Source organism: Nannospalax galili, unplaced genomic scaffold, assembly GCF_000622305.1.
Source record: "Nannospalax galili isolate Female #2095 unplaced genomic scaffold, S.galili_v1.0 scaffold891, whole genome shotgun sequence".
NCBI classification, from domain to species: Eukaryota; Metazoa; Chordata; class Mammalia; order Rodentia; family Spalacidae; genus Nannospalax; species Nannospalax galili.
In genome coordinates, this window is record NW_008330576.1 from 95,200 (window position 1) to 117,480 (window position 22,281).

The 22,281-nt window shown below is 38.4% G+C and overlaps 1 protein-coding gene and 1 long non-coding RNA gene across 9 annotated transcripts in view; one reads left to right on the plus strand and one right to left on the minus strand.

Moving 5' to 3' along the window:
• Ctdspl2 (CTD small phosphatase like 2) overlaps positions 1–9,488 on the plus strand; it is a 62,893-nt gene extending 53,405 nt beyond the window's left edge. Inside the window, exons 11-13 of one of the 2 annotated variants that reach the window (XM_029554098.1) lie at positions 2,452–2,578; positions 4,433–4,528; positions 7,421–9,292. In XM_029554098.1, the coding sequence (XP_029409958.1) occupies positions 2,452–2,578; positions 4,433–4,528; positions 7,421–7,486 (289 nt within the window). In that variant the 3' untranslated portion in view covers positions 7,487–9,292. Of the gene's footprint in view, positions 1–2,451; positions 2,579–4,432; positions 4,529–7,420 lie in introns of both variants that reach the window. The other variant, XM_008849133.1, reaches the window with a different exon arrangement.
• The window catches only part of LOC115066989, a 29,330-nt gene extending 7,140 nt beyond the window's left edge, over positions 1–22,190 (minus strand). For 2 of the 7 annotated variants that reach the window (XR_003846424.1, XR_003846427.1), the window contains exons 1-3: positions 21,622–22,190; positions 18,091–21,188; positions 10,611–10,696 (exon numbers count right to left, since the gene is read on the minus strand). This is a non-coding gene — a long non-coding RNA (uncharacterized LOC115066989). Of the gene's footprint in view, positions 1–4,542; positions 6,067–6,913; positions 6,973–10,610; positions 10,697–18,090; positions 21,189–21,621 lie in introns of those variants that run through there. The other 5 variants (XR_003846426.1, XR_003846425.1, XR_003846429.1 and 2 more) reach the window with 5 other exon arrangements.
• Between the last annotated feature and the right edge of the window lie 91 nt (positions 22,191–22,281).

Genomic DNA, 22,281 nt, shown 5'->3' on the forward strand with positions numbered 1-22,281 from the left:
CTATAGAGATATAGATGAGAAATTGTATTTTCTATTCACAAAAGTGTACTGCAATATATATTCATTTTTTCTAGCTTTAATTAAAAGTGTACAAATTATTTTGCTTTGATGACTATTCATTCTAAAAGATTTCTGTTCATCATCTCCAGCATTCTAGGGAATAGTCGTGAGGAACACAAGCCTATACCTCTTGGAACTTTCATTTTTTTTTTAGGAACAAACCACAGTCATGCCATTATGTTGTGTTATAATAACTAAATTTATAAACTACATACTTGAGAATTCAGATTTTTTTCTACATAATTCGGTTTTGAAAAAGTTAAAAAATTTTGTTAGAGTAAAATGAGGAATTATCATTTGGTGAATAGATACACCAAGAAATTCTTTTAGCACTGGCTGCTGTTGCAGGGGATGGTGGTTCAGTTCCAGGAGATCAGACACCTCTGGCCTCCTCAGGTACCTGCATGCCCGTGGTGCACATACATGTACTTAGGCTCACACACAATACATAAAATTTAGAAATCTTTTTTTAGTGTGTGTGTGTGTGTGTGTGTGTCTTTTTTGAGACAGGATCTCTTTGTAGCCCCAGCTGTCCTGGAACTTAACTATGTAGACCAGGCTGGCCTCTGCCTCCCAAGTGCTGGGATTAAAGGCATGTGCCACCACGCCCGGCCTAGAAATCTTTTTTTTTTTTTTTAAAAAAGGACTAGACTATCTTGAAATCTGTGAATTCCATGAGTTCAAATACTAATTTTACATGGAAAATCTCCTATTAGAGACTGACATAGTACATTTTTAGGGGGAAAAAAGACTTGATTAGGGAAGATTATATGATTCATATAAATCCAAATAATTTTTTCCATAAATTGCAAGTACATGCTATTAACTCTCAGACTTCTAAATAACTAGAGAGTTTCCATTATAATTTGATTAAATAACTATAGTATCCACCTTCATATTCAGTCATCTTCTTGGTGAGTTTGCCACTATAGGCAAAGAGGTATCAGTTGTAACTAGTTTATCTATGTGCCTGCCTTTCCAGTTTCCTCCTATCTAAGTATTTATAGAAATAAAATATCCACTTGCAGTTTTACAGAATATGACTGCCTTTAAACCTTCAAGAGGGATATGGTCATTTGACTAACAAAAAGTTATCCTTACAGTCAGATATGGTGGCTAACGCCTGTAATTTAATCACTTCAGAGGCTGAGGCAGGAGGATCAGAGGTTTGAGGCCACATAGCCAGTTTCAGGCCAGCTTGGGCCATATAGTGAGGCACTGTCTAATAAACATTCCTTATAATAAAATGAAAAGAACTGTTTATACATTTTGTCAGTATGTAAAAAAAACATTCTTCCTCTTTACCATCACCATTATCACTGAATTTTTAAGGTAGGCTTTGTGTGTGTATGCGTATGTTTTAAAATTATTTTTTGTTGAACTAGGACAAATTTTGTGGGTAGAAAATACTTTCTTAAAATTATAGAATTAAAAATAGAAATAGGAATAATATTGCTCATGAAAATTTGTTTACATTAAGAGACAAGACAAACTTAATTATTAAGACATATAACAAGTATTTCAAGGTTAAAAAAACTATCACTTATTAATACTATTTAGAGACTAATTTGTATATAAATGAAGATTGCATAATTACTATAGTATATTAGAATTGTGAAACCTTTAATTATGAAAACCTTTAAAAATTATATAGCATTTTTCTATTTAGTTTCTAAGACTGGTAGTTTACATTTATAATAGTTAAATCTGAATTTTATTCAATCCCTGTTTTGAAGTGATCATACATACACACTAGATTAAAAGAAATAATGGGTGTTTAAGAAAAGTTGAAATGATGGAATGTTTTGGCCTGAGCAGCATCTTTTCTCAAAAACTAAAAAAAAAAAAATTCCAACACAAAAACATACCTTCTTATATTTTCTATTCTGGCATGTACAGGGATAGGGAGGCTGTGTGGTCTACTGGTTAGAGCAAAGGACTGGGAGCCAGGAGGATCCTGGGTTCCAATGCGGGCCTAACCACTGACTTACTGTGACCTTGGGCAAGTCACTTGTACCTCAGTCAACCATCTGGAAAATTGGTTAAAAAGCAGGACCTCGCTGACAACCAGATGCTGCATCTGAGCTGAGCTTTCCTGGGTAAATAAAATTATAAAAACAACTTAGAAATTTTCATTCCCTTTTGTAATTTGTAATATGACATTTTGGAGTACTAATAAATAGGGAATCTTTTAAATCATGGTAATATTTGGTTTTAAGTTTCCATAATTGCTAAGAATTTTTATATTAAAACTTAGCCCACAGATTAGGCCTGATATTTGTATTATAATTTCCTTCCTGAGAGAAAAGAATTCTTATAAACCTTGTGGTATATGTTTCAGTACACGTATTGCTTAAAGATTTTTATATGTGTTTTTATTTTTATGTTTAGGCACCGACTTTTTCGTGAACATTGTGTTTGTGTACAAGGGAACTATATAAAGGACTTAAATATCCTTGGAAGAGATCTTTCAAAAACTATAATAATTGACAACTCACCACAAGCCTTTGCCTATCAGGTAGGAAAAAGGTTCCTAAAGAAACCAGTTTGGAAAAATTAAAGACAAATGCTGCCAAAAGATACAATGGGAGGAAACTGGTGGAACTTCCCTGTTTAGTATGTTATCTTTTAGAGATTAGAAATTGTGAAAGTGCAACATTAAATTAAGAATGATCTGAGTAGTGAATCTGAGTAGTCACAAGGTAGCATGCTGTGTAATTGCATTCCTATTTGTTAAATCACTAACAATTATAAACATGCTTGAATTAAAATTCCCTCAATTCTAGTCCATTGACTTAGTATTTTGAAATGTCTTATATTTTTGTGCATTTTGCTAATATTTCTACAATTCTCTGCTCCACCAACTGAGCTACTAAATCACTTTTTTTTTTTTTTTTTGGTGGTGGTATTAGGGATAGGGTCTTTTACCATAAGCAAGTGTTTTTAAAATTAAAAGTATTTTTAACTGGACATGGACATATATGTCAATAGTTCACACCTAAGGCTGAAGCAGACAGGTTGCTTAAGCCCTTTGTGAAATAAATTTCACGTACATTGTGAAATACAAATTAATTTAGCAGTTACTATCAGTTGCAGCGATGCATGGCTATAACCCCAGGTGGCTGTCATCCCAGCATGCTGCAGTGTAGTCAGGGTTATCAGGAGCTCAAGGTCATCCTTGACTACATTGTTCAAGGCCAGCCTGAACTACATAGACATCTCTAATTTTTGTTTAAGTCAGTTTGGTTACCCTTTTTTAATTAAAAAATAATTTTTTTTTTTTTGGAGATAGGCTTTCCCTCCCCAAGTGGCCAGCAACTTGCTATGTAGACCAGGCTGGCCTCAATCTCACTGAGATCTGCCTGCTTCTGCCTCCTCAGTGCTGGGATTAAAGGCATGAACCATCACACTATGCTTACCTTAAATTTTAAAAATGATTTTTAAAAATGATTTTTAGTTTATGTGTATGAATATATTCCCTGCATGTAAGTGCACCTGTGTTGTGCAGTGTCTGCAGAGGGCCCATGAGGGTGTCCAATCCCCTGGAACTGAAGTTATGGATGGATGTTAGCTGCCATGTCAGTGCTGGCAAACGAATCCTGGTCCTCTGCAAGAGCAGCCAGTGCACTTAATCACTAAGCCATCTCTCTAGCCCCTAAAATAGATATTTTATTCTAGAAATTATTCACTATACAAAAAAAGTTTGTATTTTTGTTTTAGCTCTTCAATGAAATAATATTGAAGAAAATAATTTTTTTTCATTCCCTATTTATTAGTACTCCAATCTTTACCTTCAGCTTAGTTTGCCTTTTTATATTTACTTTCCTTGTGTTACTAATTCCCTGTTCCCTACTCTAAATCCAGCCTGGGCTTTGCACTCATAAGTCAATGGAAAAATGCTTAAGCATGGGAGTTTAAGACCCAGAGCAAAATCCTGGTTCAAAAGAATGAAACAGCAGCTGCCATGTGAGGCCCTTTATTAGAAAAACAAGGGGAAAGAACAGAACGAGTACACAAGACGTGGCCCTGTGTAAAAGTGTGCATGTGCATGCTTTCTGATAGTGTCTTGATTGGTGGTATCCGTTTATTCACAATGACTAGCATTGTGCGAATAACTGTTTCCATTTAATGTTTTTAGTTTACCGGTCTTACAACTTGTTTTAATGGAGACTTTCTTGCTGATTAGCTTTGTATTTGACAGTGAACTATCAAGATAATTTATTCATTAACCATTTGTCTCTTGCATTATTGAGTTGTCAGTGAAAGTGGTAGCATTTGTTTCCAAAGGAACTTTTACATCAGATTTATTTATTTTTTTGTTTTCCAAAGTAAACCAATGTGAATTAAAAAGATAACTTATTTATTGTTTTAGCTTTCTAATGGAATCCCTATAGAAAGCTGGTTTATGGATAAAAATGACAATGAACTCCTAAAATTGATTCCCTTTCTGGAGAAGCTTGTAGAACTGGTAAGTATACCTTGCATTCGATTTTGTTTTTGTTAACTATATTGAATAAATCTTGATGTGTACTGGCTTTGAAGGTTAACTTTGAGCCAAGTATGGTAACACATTCCTATAATCCCAGTACTCAGAAAGCTAAGACAGAAAAATCATCAGATTAAGGGCAGCCAAGGCTACATATTTAGTGAGACCCTAAAAAACAGCAAAATAAAGTGGTAGAAGATTGTGGTATAGGTTGAAAAAGTTTACAGTGGATTTATTTTTTATGTCTGTAAGTGTTTTTGCCCACATGCATATAAGAATGCAATGCTCACAGAGGCCAGAAGAGGGCATCGGATCCCTGGCATTGGAGTTACAGAGGGTTGGGAACTGAGCCCCAGTGTTCTACAAGAGCATCCATTGCTCTTAACACTGAGCCATTTCTCCAGTCCCTACAGTGGGTTTGTTTTTTTGTTTTTAAATAAAACTTGTTAATGTACAGACTTGGCTCATTCTTATGTTGAAACAAAGGTTTTCTTGGTATTAATGGTACAGGGGTGATTACTACTGCTGAGGAGGTAGTAGAGGCTATTCTCAGGTACATAGGGAGTTTTTAGCTTTGCCTGGGACTATGGGAAACCCCAGTCTCAATTTAAAAAACAACAAAAAACAAGTCTCATAAAAAGGAAAAAAACTTTGCTATATACAGTTTATTTACATTTGCGTATTGAAAAAGTAAAGTGCTCACATGGCTACTTTGGAGCCATTTGTCATAAAATGCACAAAAGCAATTAAGTACCAGGAAATAAATATCATTCAGGGTAGCAAAGGATTGAGTTTGGCTTTAAGATTGTGAACCCACACTAGATGTGGTGACACATGTCTTTAATCCCAGCACTTGGGAGGCAGAGGCAGGTGGATCTCTGTGAGATAGAGGCCAAGGTGGTCTACATAATGAGTTCCAAGCCAGCTGGGGCTACAAGGCAATCCTGTCTTAAAAGGCTGTGAACCCAGAATTCAAAGGTGCAGATAGTCCTGTGGATCACAGTCTCAGGGAGTATTAGACTTTGTTTTAATTTTGCTTGGTGTTAAGAATAGCTGGAAGGGACCTGAGAGCTAAAATCACAAACAAGAAATCCTGCTCAATATTCCCCAGAAGTGGAAGATCAGATGGCTTGTCGGGGAGGGGTGTGGAATGTGATTACTGGTAACTGCAATGGTTCTGTTCTGCCTCTGGGTGGTAAGCCTTCTAATGATGCAACTGGTATCAAAGGGACATTATCAGCTGCTAGTAAACTGGACCAAGGAATTAGGTTAAGATCTTTAAAATATTTTATTATTATTTATATTTTGTGTAGGAGTGTGTTGCCTGCATGCATATACGTGCACTTGTGTCGTATGTGCCGTGCCTGTGGAGATCAGAAGAGGTTGTCTGAATTCCCTGGAACTGGAGTTGTTGGCCACCATGTGGGTGCTGGAAATCGAACTCGAGTTCTCTGAAAGAGCAGCCAGCACTCTCAACCACTGAGCCATCTCTGTAGCCCCATAGGTCAAGACCTTTAATGCTAGAAAAGAAGTGATATGTGAGGAAAATAATAGAGAATCCAGGAGCATTGGGAGAGTAAGGACTCTGAAAAGGCTTCCCTCCTCTATGGGCTTTAGCAGAGAAATGCTGGGCTGGGGGTCAGAGTCCTCTAAAAGCATGATAAATAATATGCCTCCCCAGGGGAAAGGAGAGGTCATGTGACATGCAGTTTTGGAAAAAAGAAGAATGAAAACAGTGATTTGGAGTCTTGTTTCCAGTTCTAAGCCCTGGTCTTCATTTTCCTTACTATTTTCTGTGAATATTTTTAAATTGTATTAAAATGTTATCTAATTTATAGATTTATAATCTATTTATAGATTGAATTCTTTTTGAGACAGGGTCTCCCTACTGTAACCCCAGCTGTCCTGGAACTCACTATGTAGACCAGGCTGGCCTTGAACTCACAGAGATCCGCCTGCCTCTGCCTCCCGAGCGCTGGGATCAAAGGCGTGCACCACCACGCCTGGCCTAGATTAAATACTTTTACTTCACTGTTTCATAGGCTTCATCTTGAAAGTCACTAAATTATGTTTACAGTAACTCTAAACTGATTTTATTTACTGTCATAATTCACCTCTAAAATGAATACTTTTGTCACTGAATCCTCATTCTAATAATTCTTGTCCACATTTCAGTCAGTTAATAGGACTAGTGTTGAAAATAGAATTCAGTGGCTTAAAAAGTCTAAATTGACAGGGCTGGAGAAATGGCTCAGTGGTTAAGAGCACCGGCTGCTCATCTAGAAGACATGGGTTTGATTCCCAGCACTCACATGCAGCTCACAACCCTCTGTAACTCCAGATCCAGGGGATCCAGTGTCCACTTCTGGCCTCCATGGGCATTGCACACATGGGCGCACTTACATGCAGGCAAAATACACATATACCTAAAATAAAATAAAAAACATTTAAGTCTAAATTTAATTCCAAATCTACTTTTCATTGTATCTCTATAGTCATCAGAATTGGATCAGGTACCTTATTGATACCAGTATCTACCCAAGTGCTCAAGCCCCTTATATAGCTTAGTGTGGTGCTTACATATCACCTGCACATATTCTCCCAAATCCAATGTAAATGCTAAGTAAATAGTTGCATTGTATTACTTATGGATGGCAAAATAGTCTGCCAGTGCAGAATGCAATCTTCTCTAAATCCAATGGTGGTTGAATATATAGATATAGAACTTGGGGTTATAGAAAGCCAACTATTTGGAAAGCAAAATAATGTCAGGATATAAAGCATTGGTCCATTTTCTCCAGAAGAATGTTTATGTTATAGAACTATACCATGGAAATTATGTGGCTTTTTAAAAAGAATCTTTTTCCTACACAGAATGAAGATGTTCGGCCTCACATCAGAGACAGATTTCGCCTGCATGATTTGCTGCCCCCAGATTAAGTTCAGAGACTTGTCAGATCACTGCAGGGGGAGAGAATGCAGGACCCTTTTGGACTGAGACAAAAAACATTGCCATTACTGTTGAAATTTTGCATTTTTGTACCCCGTCTTGCTTTTCTTATCTTTGGTGCCCAATAATAATCAAGGGTTACAGAAAGAGACTTTATCTCAGATTGAATACATACAGTAGGTAGGCTAAAACAGAAGAGTCTTTAGAACTAGTGCAACTCCAGTGAAATTTTTTATGTACAGGACATCTGCAGTTTATAAAGAATTCTGTTTCTGCCACCAGCAGTTTGACCTGTAGTTACACAGGATTTTATGATAATAACAGAGATGAAAGTGGACTTTTCATTTTCTCTCTGTTTGGTGCTCTCAGTGGGTTTGTAGCCACTTTTCTGTTACTTTATGATTCTCATTTCAACAGGAATGGCCAGTAAAAGTTGTTTTATTTTTCCTGTTAAGGTTTATAACCTTTTACATTTCTGACCTGTATTAGATTAGAATTTCATTATGCATTCCTTTTAGTTGAGGCGCTTCATAGTTTTCTGGAAATAGCCAATTTTTAGTTTTTTATTATACATTTGAATGGCCGCTTTCCTGCTTTGTCTGCCTGCATATTGTATATTTGTTTAAAATATTCTCTACTTTTAGTCCATGTAAGTTTCATTTAAAAAACATGCATTTATATTTTGTTCTGTAATATTCTACTGTAGGTGAAATCTTTTAAAAAATCAAGAGACTGGGTAGATAAGACTATATGAATGACTAATATTCAGACATTTTAAACCATTGTGATAACATGTATTCCAAGTGGTAATATCTTGCAATGGCACACAGATTGAATGGATAAAGGTATACCTCAGACTTCACTGTGCTCACTGATCTTTGAGAATGAGTTCAGTCACCTGTTGAGCTTGATTTAGTTACTGCTGCCTTTGGTTTTCTCCAGGAACAAAGTATTCTGCACAGTGACTCAGTATTTTTAGTTACTCTGCATGGGCTGGTAGTACCTCTGTTATGCTCTCAGTTACAATCAATTTAAAGCTCTGTGTAACAGTCTTGGTACCTAACAGTAGCTATGCATAATCCTGTGGCACAGTACACTCCCAGGCCACCAATGCAGTTAAATATGCTCTCATAGTGGTTTTCTATGCTATATGAAAATAGTCTTCAAGCCTTGGTTCTCTAATGCAGCTACCATAAGAGGTTGATATTTTTATAGTGGCGTGTTATCTCCTTTTCAGGAGGCTTTTTATGGAAGGTAGAATTTGTAAAAGTTAGTATGCTTTGCCTCTCAACTGCATTAACATGCCATAGGCTCAGACTGTTTTTGTGTAAAGGATGTCAAAGAACGGCACTTTTTCTAAAGAGAAGTTTGATATTTTGTATGCTTGTTAAGAAAGTACAGTATTGGAAATTAAAGGTGGACAACTGATAATTGAGGAGTATGTCAGTTAATTTTTTATGTATATTACCTGTTTACTTGTACAACTTATTGTACAAATTACATGCAGCTTCATTTTCAAATGAATCCTTAAAATAAGGAAATCTTTTTAGGAAAACATTTAATTTTTGTATTTTTGATTTTAAAGGCATGAGTTGTCAGTTTTCAGTGTATTAATGAAGATTTTAACTTTTCATCAGGTTGAGTGTTTTCTTACTATATTATCTGTTGTGTATGTAGTTAGCATATTGTGTCACTGAACTGTTTAAAAATCTAGCATGTAGAGCAAGCCTGTTTTGTGGAAAATCCTTACTCATTAAAAAAATAATCATGGCAGATTTTCTGCAAAAAAAAAAAAAGCAAAAGCATTTGCAATTCAGAATACTGATTTTTTTTTTTTTTAATTTAAAGAAAAGTATTTTGCTTGCAGGAAAAATACGAGAGATTCATTTTAATGAGAATCTTTGAAATGTATTTATCTTTAGGGCACCTGGGCATCTTTATGCTGTTTGTCTTATGTCTTTCTTGAAATAAAATGTACATACGCTACCTTTACATATGCTCTTGCTCAAAATTGTGAACATAGTTAATTTCTTCCTGCCCCTCTCATCCTTTTAATGCTTATACAGCAAACCCCAAAATCTATACAAGACCTCAATTTTTGGGCACGCATAATTCCTTAAAGTTTTCCTGATTAACAGTCTCATAGCCTTTCCCACAACTTAAAGGGAAATGTAAACAATACCATTGTGCCTGTGAGCACTTTAGTAATAAAAAGCAATTTTAATTATCTTTTAATAATGCTTAAAGATGTTTTCATGCCCATGCTAGAAGAGCTCCTTTAGGTCAGCTAATAAATCAAGAAGAAACTTATGTAAAGATATAAACTGTTGAAAATGTTCTATGGCCAGGAATTTCTTCAGGCCAAATTAATACATTATTTTCTCCATTACTGTATTTGGGTAATTCTAAAGCTGTTGACCCAAAATTTAAAGTTAATTACAAAGAAGCAATTTAGCCAGTTCCTTCTACCTTAGTGTTTTTATCTTCCAGTCATCCCTTGTATTTGTTGGTTAGCTATGGAACACTGCTTCCATCTTGTTAATCAGAGGTGTGTAGCTTTTGAATTGAGATGTGCCCAGCCTGTCAGCTCACACAGCAAATGTGACTGTAGTAAATGCAGGATATGGATCCACGAGGCACAGTGAGGAACCTGTGTACAGATTACAGCTCTGAAGAACCAGTTAAAATCATGCTATTTCCAGTTATTGAATGCTTGACTTTGGAGACATTCTTTTAAGTATTTGTATCATTGTTAGAAATTGTTTTTGATTGGTTGTATCTTTTTAATTCCATGTAATATATGTAGTTCTAGCCAGATTTATTACCACATTTCTCTTTGGGTCCTAAAAGAGAATTGATGACAATTCATAACCAGAAATTGTTTTATATTAGCTAGTATGTATATTTATTTATCCAATGGCTTTATTTGTTTCCCAAAATTGTTTTGGGATTTGTTGAAAGCATTGTGTAACTTCTATAAATGGCTATTTTCTTGTAACTGTCAGTGAAATGGATGTGTACATTGTTTTTATATATACATATATATATATATATATTTCTTGAGGTAATTTTTTTTTAGGGTTAACAATGGGTTGTTTTTTTTTTTCAAGTTACCTTTTGCCAATGACTTTTTCAGCTCCCTTTTACTTTCAATTCAGCCTTGTAAAGAAGTTCATTCTTACTGTTTGTTGTCAACTTGCCTGTAAAAGAGAGACTTCATCTCATCAATGAAGAAAGCATTTCACTATTGCTACAAGTCTTCACAACGAGCACAGAATTCTTCATAAGGACCAGATCTCTTCCATATCTTTGTCAGTCATGTACTTTTAAAATGTAAAGGACACTGACGCCTTCATTTCCTTGTACTGATATGATGGTGGTATATCATTAGATAGGTAAGGTTTTCTGACCTGACTTCTGTCTTCCTAGGTATTTATTTGTTACCTCTTTTAATCCTGTTTGTCTAAATTAACATAGTTAATAGTTACCCATCAAATAACTATGCCAAGCAACTAGGAAAGAATGTTTAGTTTATTTCCCCTTATAGGGGAAGAGTGGACTGGGAACAAAAATGTAAGGCCAAAAGGCCTTCGGTCGTCACTCATCCACTTTCTCATTCCTCTCATGGCTATGTTTGAGTGTAGTATGTTTTGAGTGCTAATGTATATGATTATGCCATTTTCATGTCTTCCCTTGAGTTGAAAGCCTGCTAGGAATTTGTATAAAATACTTTTAAGATTTTCAGAGTAAGAACTGACCACAGAACTTAGTACCTTGTATTCAAATGCTACTTAAATTATTGAAATCCAAGCCTCATTAACTAGGATGCATTTTTATAAAATGTTTCTCTGTATCTTGAATTGAAATTACTTGCCCGGAGGTAAGCATTCTGGGGGATATAAACATGTTTTAAGATCTTTTTTAAAGGATTTAAGAGAGCATCAAGTTTATACTAGTCTATGGTTTTGATATTAGTATTTTAAGATATATCAGTGGTTCCCAAACCTGACTTCATTCGAATGACTCTGAGGATTTTTTAAAACACAGATTCCTGAAGTCTACCCCTGGAAAGGTGCCTCACTGTCTGGAGCAGGGCCTGAGAGCTCTGTATTTTTAAAGCTCTCCCAGTGGTTTGAATAGACAGCTTTGGGATAGCCCCATTTTAAATAATGTGGTTTGAGAGTAGGTAACAAAATTAAAAGTTGGTCATGCATCTCTGTGGTAGTTTTTCTTTTCTTTAAGTACTGGGACAGATTTTACAGGACTTGATTTCAAGGTTCATGGAGGGATAATGAAGATTGAGGCTACTTCTCATCATTTTTGTCCTTCATACTTTTTTATAAAAGAGTTTGCATTTCTAGGACTCATAACTTGCCATTTACATAGCTGAAGGACATGTCCCTGAATGAGACCATTATATATATAGTAATGAAAATATTTCACTATTTTTTTATTTTATAAATCTTTGTAGAAATAAGCAATGAAAAACTACTTTCATCTTTTGAGATGGGATTTTTCAAGGTAGTGTCCTTTTGGCATTAAGGTGGGGGGGAATTAATATTCTCTCTACTCATTTCCACATGAATCAATATAAATCATGGACATTAAAAAAAATCTCAATTTAATTTCTACTTATTTACTATGCAGTATCGCCATGAACAAGTAATGTAGATTTAGTTTTCTCATCTTCAAATGCCCTTATCACCCTACCTCACAGGGTTGTTGTGGGGATAAATAAAACTTTTATGGAAGCACTTTTCTTTGATGATATTTTATCAGCCATCAGAAACAGCTTTTTTCACATTACTTTCCTTTTTCATTCTGACCTTCAGGACAAATCTGTAAGGACCACAGTAGGTTGCAGATCAGAAAAAAACAGATGCAGAAACAAGGTCAGAGCTGTGCCAAGACAAAACTGTGCTGAGAAACTGGGGCTTAACTATTACTACAGAGTGCTGTATCTCCATGCATGCCTTGTGTAATCATGACTGTACAAAGCTTATTTGTATATCAATTAAGTCCACAAAATGTTATAAAAAAGATCAATACAAACTAAGCCTAAAGGTTTTATGCTAGAAGTAAACCACAGCTTCCAAATGTAGTTCTTTGCAGATAAAGGAAATGGGACTAGTAAAGTGTCTTCTGAAGGTCACAGCTGGAGTAGAATATAGGTCTTTGTTCTGTTTCTCAGTGATAACATTAGCAATTACTATAAAACAAGGTGAAATATTTGAGGCCAACCTGAACTAGGGCTTTGGACAGGAAGCTTGAAGAGGACTTTGCACATCAGGCTAAGTTGGGCCAATATAACCGTAAAATAGCATTCTGTTCTCACAACCTCTGTGAATAAGGCCTCTTTTTTTTTGAGACAGGGTCTCCCTGTAGACCTAGCTGTCCTAGAACTTACTGTGTAGACCAGGCTGCTCTTGGCTTCAGAGATCTGCCTGCCTCTGCCTCCTGAGTGCTGGGATTAAAGACGTGTGCCATCATGTCTGGCTGTAATAAGGCTTTTGATAACTACTTAAACTCCAAGACAGTTTGATGTACTTACTCTTTAGAAATAAATGACTGCACTAAAGGTGAATAGTTGGCTTGGGGGTAAGATTAATGGCAGCTTAAGAGTCAAGAGTCATGGTGGTGCACGCCTTTACTCCCAGCACTTGATAGGCAGAGGCAGGCAAATCTCTGAGTTCAAGGCCAGCCTGGTCTACATAGTGAGCTCCAGGCCAGCTAAGGCTACAGGGAGACCCTGTCTCAAGAAGACAAAGTCAAAAGACCAGAGTCTCAATTTGTTCATTTGTAAAATGGGCACACTATGACTTTGAGAAATATAAAGATGAAATACTACCAGAGCTGTAGATCTAGCTCACTTGGGTCCTGTGTAAAGCCCTGGGTTCTATCCCAAGTGACTTTAAAGTTACTACTAAGCCAAAGCTCTGGCAAGGGAGCAAAACTGATACTGTCAGCAAGCTTACACTCTAGCACTGGAGACTGTGCTAGACAGTTACTGTTGGAGAAAGGATCATGGAGAGCATCTTGAGTGCTAAAAATAATCCTAAGTCAAGTCTCTTAAAACATTTCTTTAAAGGACAGGCATGGCTACCAGGGAGGGGTTCAAGCAAAGAAGTAATCAGATTCGTGTTAAAAAGATCACTGCTATAAAGGCAAGAGTGGGTGGGCAGGAGACCAGTTAGGAGATCTGTAACTCCAGGTACCTCTCATGGCACACAGTTGCAATGCCAGCACTTGAGAGTGCAAGCAGGAGGATCAGGAATTAAGGTCATTCACGGCTACACAAGTTTGAGGCTTGGATGGGCTACACAAGACCATCTAAAAACACAGTTGGTTGATGTACTCTGAGGTGCTAGTGTCACAGTGAACAGTTGAGAATGGTGAAGTTTTGGGTAGGGCATGGCTGACTAACCTTGGATTTGTGACACGACTGGAAGAAAGGCATGGCTAGACAGAAATGGAAAAAGTTACTCTGAGTATGGCACCCTAAATGTTCTGGAAATGCAAGTCTTGAGACATGCTTGCTTCCCCCTCCCCCGACTTTTTTTTTGGTACTGGGAAGTGTACCACCAGCTCCAGATGCCAAAATTTTATGTCAAGATTTTTAAGTGGATTTTGTTTTGGGTTCAAGTGTAAAAAGTCACTTAGCTGTTTCAGTATCAAATCACAGAAATGAATTTTCAAGTGATTCAGTAATCTTGGAATGAGATTTTAAAGTTTGTAAACTCGGCATGATGGTGCACACCTTTAATCCCAGCACTCAGGAGGCAGGTGGATCCCAACATTGAGGTTAGCCTGGTCTACATAGTGTAGTAAGTTCCTGGCCAGCTGGGGTTATAGGGAGACCCTGTCTCAAAATATTTTATATATTTATAAAATCCAGATCAGCTCCAAACTCCTGGGCTCACATGATCTTCCTGACTCAGTTTCCTAAGTAGATGGGACTACAGGCAGGTACCACTACCCCAGCAAACAAGGATCACAACCTTGGGGGAGGGTCTTGAATAACAGCTCTAATCTGAGATTAAATTAAAATCTGTTCTTAGGTGGAGAGTGGTGCCACATGCCTTCAATGCCAGCACTGAGAAAGCAGAGGCAAGTAAATCTCTGCTGTAGAGGATAGCCTATTTTGTAAGTTCCAGGCTAATTGGGGCTTCAAGGAGACTGTCTCAAAATAAAAACAACTTCTTCAACTCTTTCCTATTTCACCTATGTGAGATTCTAGGTCAGGTTTAAAGGCTCTTCACTTTAAAAAGCAAAGGGCAGCCTGGCATCATTTTCTGAGGTCATTTAATTGCTATAACTTTACTAATGATACTTCTTTAGCTGAGAGTGTTGGCACATACTTTAAATTTTTTTTTTTTACTATTTTTATGTGTATGAATGTTGTGCCTGCATGTAAGTGCACCCATGTCATGCAATGCTCTTGGAGGTCAGAAGAGGGTACTGGATTCCTCTGGAATTGGAGTTACTGATGGTTGTTAGCCACCACGTGTGTGCTGGGAATTGAACCTGGGTCCTCTGTGAGAGCACTGAGTACTCCTGTTAAGCCATCTCCAACACCTTGGCACATACTTTGAATCCTAGCATCTGGGGTGCTATGACAGAAAGATTGGGAGTTCAAGGCCAGCCTGAGCTACTTAGTGAGTCAAGACCAGCCTGGGCTACATAACAAGATCTTGCCTTAATAACAATAAAATCTTCAAGCAATTTATTTTGTGATGCTGGGAGATCAAATATAGCATGCTCTCAGCAAGTGCTTTACCACTGAGTTACCTCCCCAGCCCCACAGTTTGTTCAAGAGAAATTGTTTTTTGTGAATCTGTCAAACAGGAATACAATCATTTCTCTACACCTGTGGGTACCACACAACCAACCACAGATTCAAAGTACTTGAAAAAAAACTGCAACAGTACTAAAGCTGTACAGATGTTCATCTCAAGTAGTCCAGGTTGGCCTCAAGCTCACTATGTAGCTATGGCTAATCATGGCCTCCCGATCCTCCTGCTTCCACCATCCAGGTACTAGAATTAGATGCATGCTCCATCATGCCTGGTTTATGGTGGTGTTGATCAAATCCTGGATCTTGTACATGCTAGGCAAGCACTCTACCAATTAAACTGTATCTCAGCTTTCAGATACATAGTACCAGGCCTTGAACTTAAACTGTATAGCCAAGGATGGCCTTGAAATTCTGATTCTCCTTTCTGTATCTCCCACGTACTAGGATTACAGAATGCACTACCACATGTGTGGGACTGGAATTGAACCCAGGGCTTTGTGCATGATAAGAAAATAATCTACCAATTTGACTACATCCCCAGTTCCCCAAATCCACTTTATAATTTTATTACTTTTTTTATGTATATGAGTGTTTTGCCTGCATGTATGTTAAGTGCACCAGTGTCATGCAATGCCCAAGGAAGCCAGAAGAGGACATCAGATCACCTGGAACTGGAGTTAAGGACAGTTGTTAGCTGTCATGTGGGTGCTGGGAACCAAACCTAGGTCTTCTCCAAGAGGAACCAATGCTCTTAATCACTGAGCCATCTCTCCCAACCCCCAAAATCTTTTTAAAAATATTTTATTTTTATTTTATGTGCATGAGTATATTGCCTGCATGTAGGTAGGTGCACCCATGTTGTGCAATGCTCATGGAGGTCAGAAGACGGTGTTGGATCCCCTGGAACTGGAGTTACAGACAGTTGTTAGGGGTGCTGAGAATTGAACCTGGGTCTTCAGTAAGAGCAACCCGTGAGCCATCTCTCCAGCCCCCCAAAATCCATTGCATGTGGTTTAATACTTTGAAGTTAACAGCTTCAGGACCAAGAATAATAGATGGTACAGGATAAGAACCAAATAATTATTAGATAAAGGAATGAATAAGCCCATATTTCAAAATTTGGACTTCTAATTCCACAAAACTGATTTAGAGCATCCAGAATTGATGAACTCAGGGAAATTGTTTCAGACTAAACGTTACAACAGTAGTTTTTAAGCTAAATCTCAATTTATTCACTTAATTTCAGCAAGAGCTTGTTTACTGAATAAAACTAGAGAGACCAGAGAGTAAGTGAGTTGCTTTTGTTTTCTGAAATAGGGTCTCACATAGTCCTGGCTGGCCTCAAACTATGTGCTAACGTTGGACTTGAATTCCTGATCCTTCTGCCTCCAACCTATAAATGCTGGGAGTAGAGGCTATACCCAACTACTGAAATGTTAATGCTAATGAAATGTTAATGGCTAATATCAAATGAACATCTGTTAAAGTCTACAGGTCAGAGGTACAGGATATGGCTCAGTGTTTCAGTAGTAGCCATCATCCATGAGTTCAATGCTCAGCACCAAACAAAAACCTTTTTCTCTGGAGACAGCTCAGTTTTGTTACTTGGCCTCACCTTTCCTGCATTTCACCTTTTTTCTGTTAACTTTTTAAAAAGACATGGTTAACATTTTCAGCCAAGTAGGACTAGGAGTTAAGAGCATTTTGTCTAGCATAGCCCTGGTTTTGACTAGTGCAAATAGCTACATTGTCATTTTAGAAAAATATATTCTTTCCTGAGACTCTTTCTTGGGCTAATTATTTGGATCTAGCCTCTTCTTAACAACTTGTTTACTAGTTCAAATTTTGATTAGTACCACCAATGTATATAATAAAAATGTTTGCTACTTTGTCACTCAGCTATATTAATCCTCATTTGTGGCTACTTCTCATGAAGAGAAACACTGGTCTTGTGGGCAGGTTTTTCTTGGGGGGAATAAAAAAAAGTTCTTTTTTCTTTATTTATTTGAGACAGGGTCTTACAGTGTAGCCCTAGGTTGATCTGAACTTCACCACAATCCACCTATCTCAGCCTCCCAAATGCTGGGATTATAGATGTTAGTTACATGTACCACACTAAGAGTCCCAGTCCTGCAGTCCTGCAAAGAAATTTATTCATGTAGTCAACATTTTTAAAATGCCTGCTATGTACAAAAGAGACAAGTATTAATTAGCCTGCAAGGATTTTTTTTTTTGGTCTTTTTGAGACAGTGTCTCCCTGTAGCCCCACCTGTCCTGGAACTCACTATGTAGACCGGGCTGGCCTTGAACTCACAGAGATCCGCCTGCCTCTACCTCCTGAGTGCTGGGATTAAAGGTGTCCACCACTACACCCCGTAAGGCTGCAAGGATTTCTTAACAGCAATCACTGCCTTAGTGTGTATTAAGATTTTTAGTTGAGGAGCTGGAGATATGGCTCAGCAGTTAAGAACACTTGCTGTTCTTCCAGAGGACCTGAGTTCAATTCCCAGAATCCACTTGCAGCTAACAATTATCCATAAATCCAGTTCCAAGGGATCTGACATCCTCTTCTGACCTCCGTGGGCACCACATGATATGGGTGCACTTACACACATGCAAGCACAAGACTCATACACATGAAATAAAAATAGTAATTTTTAAAAAGATTTTTAGTTGTGGTCAAGGACTCACTGGAAAGACGCTGGGGTATTTAAAGGAGACTGGATGACCTGACCTCAAGGAAGGCTCGATGAAGTCAGGTAGCTTGAAGATTCATCAAGTGGGATTTGTGGCCCTTACCTTCAGGATGTTGTCATCAGTGACCAACTCTCAGGCTCTAAGCATCTTCCAAGTTCCAAATTCTAATGTTCTGGGAAAGATAGTTTTTCGGTTATTTTTTACTTTGTAACAATTCCAAAGAGATATTTAAAATAACATTTCTCACAGACTTGCAGGCTGATGAGGTCAGGTAGGCCTCTCTTGCTTGTGGTCTTCCATTGTGTTCAACTGGTGACTGGAGATGAAATCATCTAAGGCTTGATTAGGATGGAAATCCAAAATACCTTCTTCATTCCCACATGTGGCATCTTCAGTCAGGGGCTGGCTAAATATTTCTCCCTGTGTAGCTTCTTGATGTCATTAACTTGAATTTTTTTTAAAGCATGTTGGTTTCAAGGTGTTAAGGCTTCTTAAATGAGTTGTACATGCCTATACTCCAAGCACTTGGAAGATAGGAGGAGAATTAGGAGTTCAAGGCCATCTTCAGCTACATAGAGTGAGTTCAAGGCCATCCTGAGCTACATTAGACCCAGTCTCAAAAAAAAGGAAAAAGCAAAACAAATAAACCTTTTAAAAGAGCAGCTGGCTTCCACAAAAGCATTCCAAAGGCACAGGTTCCAGGTCTTGTTATAGCCTAGGTCTGTGTATACTTCTGTACTATTCATTATTCAAAAAGGAACCATAAGGGTCCAAATTCAAAGGGAGACAATGACATAAAGGCTTAAATATTTTTCACTGGACAGTCAACATTGGAGATGAGTTACTACAAATCTGATGATTTTACTGAGTTGCTTATATCCCATATAGGGACAGATCCAAATTGTATATTCATTGAAGCACAAACTATTTGGAGGGCTTGTTGGAAAATGGTAGAGGTCCACACAATAAGGGAACCTAAACTATAGGTTCAATAGTTTCAGCTGATCTGCTTCTAAACCTTTCTCTGTCTGTGGGGTAAGTCGGCAGACTTATAAGCCAGCAGACATGGCTTTGAGGAAGCTCATCTACTCTTACACATTGCAGCAATTTCTAGAAAAGGAGGAAAGAACTGTGACTTCTCCCATATTCACACCAGAAGTGACCAGCTGAGTAAAAGCAAAGCATTTGAATGACTAGAAAAACCATGCCTTGTGAACTCCACACAGTGAATTTTTTAAACACACCATATTCCACAGTATATTATATTTACATGCCTCATGTACACCTAAAATTGGAATACAAAAGCAACCTAGGTTAGCAGGGTATGGCGGCATATACTTGTAATCTCAGCACTGGGGAAACAGGCAAGAAAACCTCTTAGAGTTCAAGGCCAGGTTGGTCTAATAGTGAGCTCCAGGCCCACCAGGGCTACACAACGAGACCCTGTTTTGAAAAAGAAATTTTTTTTTCTTTTATTATTCATGTTACAGTTTTTTTCTCTAGCTGCTCCTTGAGTGTTGATGTCCTTCAAGGCTTTTTTTCCCCTCATCCTAAGCCATCTTGAGATAGTCACACTTTCCTATCTTCTACCAACATAAACAACTCCTAATTCTCTGTAGTCCAGACCTCTCAAATTCTAAAGTGTATTAACCATTTCCATTTGGATATCCCACAGAAATTTAAAGATCTCTGTGATCAAATGATGTGTCCTGTATTCTTTATTATAAGAGGCACCAATGAGTCATTTTAAAGAAAACTTACTGAGCATTTACTATTTGCCAGATCCTGGAATACAATAGCAAAGAACAGACAAGCAGCCTGTGGTAGCACACAGGCCTCCCATCTAATTGGGAGACAGATGTAAGAGGAGAGACCTATACTGGAGTGCACACTGGGTTACACAGTAAGTTCTAGGCCAGCCTGAACTCATAGTTAAGATCTTGTTTCAGCTCCCTCCCCTGACCAAGAAAAAGAAACAGGCAAAGTACCTGTGCTTCAGATATCAAAAAAGACCATTACAGAATAAATGTTAAGACAAAACCAGAAAACAGGATGGTGAGATGGAGAAGAAATGGGGAGGACCCCTGCAGGAAGATCAAGGAAGGGATTTTTTCAAAGGTAATACCTGACTTTGATGTGAAGTCAAACATGCTAAATGTGGAAACAGTGATGTAGGCAGAAAGCAGCAACAAAGCTCTTAGATGGAAAAAAGCTTAGTAGCCTTATAAATGAAGTAACTGAGGGAGAAAGAGGGAGTAGTGAGGAAGAGGAGAGAGGAAGGAAGAAAGCATGAGCATAGCATGATGTTTCTGAAAAGAGGGACTGTTTATGCAGGAGTTCAGAGGCCAGGAAAAAGGCAACTTTTTTTTTTTTTTTTTGGAGACAGGATCTCATGTAGCCCAGGCTGTCCTCAAACTCACCATGTAGCTGAGGATGTCCTTGCACTTCTGATCCTCTAGCTTCCACCTTCAGAGTGCTGGGACTATAGGTGTGCACCACCATACCTGGTTTATGTGGTACCAGGGGTTGAACCCAAGGCCCTGTGCATGCTAGGCAAGCACTCTACCAACTCAGCTATCTCCCCAAGTCATGAAGTTGAACTTTTTCTAAAAATAAACAAGAAGCCATTAAAGAGATTTCAACTGGAAGGAAGAAATGTTATTTACTACTCACCTATTGAGACGGTCTTAATACTTAGCACAGGCTGGCCTCAAACATGGGATCCTTAGGTTTCTGCATCAAGTATGTGGAGATATAGGCCTAGATCAAAACGACTGGTCTGAATTATGTTTTGAATCAAGCAAACTGTTGTGTAGACAATGTACTATGGAGGAGAAAGAGTAGAAGGAGTACAGCTGGGAAGTTATAAAGCAGTAAAGAGATATCTTAGAATAAGGTGATAGCCAGAGAAGTGGAGGTAAATAAATCCAAAATAAATACAGAAACAGAGATACAGTTTTGGTAATGAGTGGAAGTTAGGGAGAGGGGAGAAATCAAGGATAGTGCTCCAGTTTTTATTTGAGTATCTCAAGAGTCATTACTACTCAATCTCCAAAAGCATATTTTCCTTTCTCATCCCCCTTCCATATTCAGTTGACCACTGGATTTGGGCTCTTCATAGAAACAGATCAATAGGATATACTCGGGACTGATGAGCAGGCAAGCAGGCTGGTGACCCAAGGGAGATCTGATGCTGTGAGCTGGGAGGGGAGGGTGTTAAGGGTAAGAATCCTTGCATAGCATGAAAAGGCTGTTGTTTTCTCCTTAGCACAGCAAACAATTATAATCCATTCATAAAACATTTGTGTATTAGGCACCCTGCGAAGATAAAATTGTGACTATGATTGTGCCCTCAGGAATGTACACTGGCTTTTCTCTACTTTCTCTCCTGCTGACTTTGAATTCACCTTTATAAATGGATGCCTTAAAAATATACCGTCGCCTCTTACTATAAAAGTATCACTTCAAAGACCATGTTTATAAAATGTAGTTTGTTGACTAAAAAGACAGAAGGAACGGTAATTAGAAAGAGAATGGTTGATCACTATGTCTACCACTTAAAAACTTAAAAACACCAAGTATGCGTGGTATACATTAGAAAATAATGAAGTTCGCTCCTTTTCGGTCCTTTACCTGTTCGATTGCGCCACTCAGTCAGGTGAGGGACCACAAGCCTTCTTTCTACCGGACACGTACTGGAGCACGTTTCACCTGGACTCTCAAACTCCCAATTTCACCAGCGCCTACCTCAGGAAGCCTTTCCTGCAACCTCCGCCGTCGTTAAAGTTACCTTTTTACATTTAACCTCATAATGCTTCTTTTTGTTGCAGCCATCGCACTGTGTCGAAATCTGTTTACATAACTACTTGCTACTTGAAGACAAAGTAGAGCTTACGCCTGGCATAGACCAAGAGTTCCGAAATTGTTCTGCAAAAGAATCAATGTGCAGGGCTCAACGGGCTCCTGGGCTGGGAAAACCCTGGGGGGCTGGGGTCCACGTCGGGGCGGCGACCCCCAGAGCAAACGTGCCCCAAGCCCGGCTGAAAGGCTACAGGACGCCCGGCGGTTCCCAGCCCACGAGTACCCCATGGCGCTGGGGGAAGACGGTCGGGCGCCAGAAAAGAGACGAGCGCGCAACCGAGGCCAGGGCGGCAGAGGCCCCACGGTGGACCGCCCCACTCACCCTCCTGCACACACTTTTCCTTCCGGGGTTCCAGGCTGGGGTCACCGTCTCCCCGCCCCACGCGCGCAGGACTGCCCAGCGTCGCGGGACGGAAGCGGACACCCCGCCCC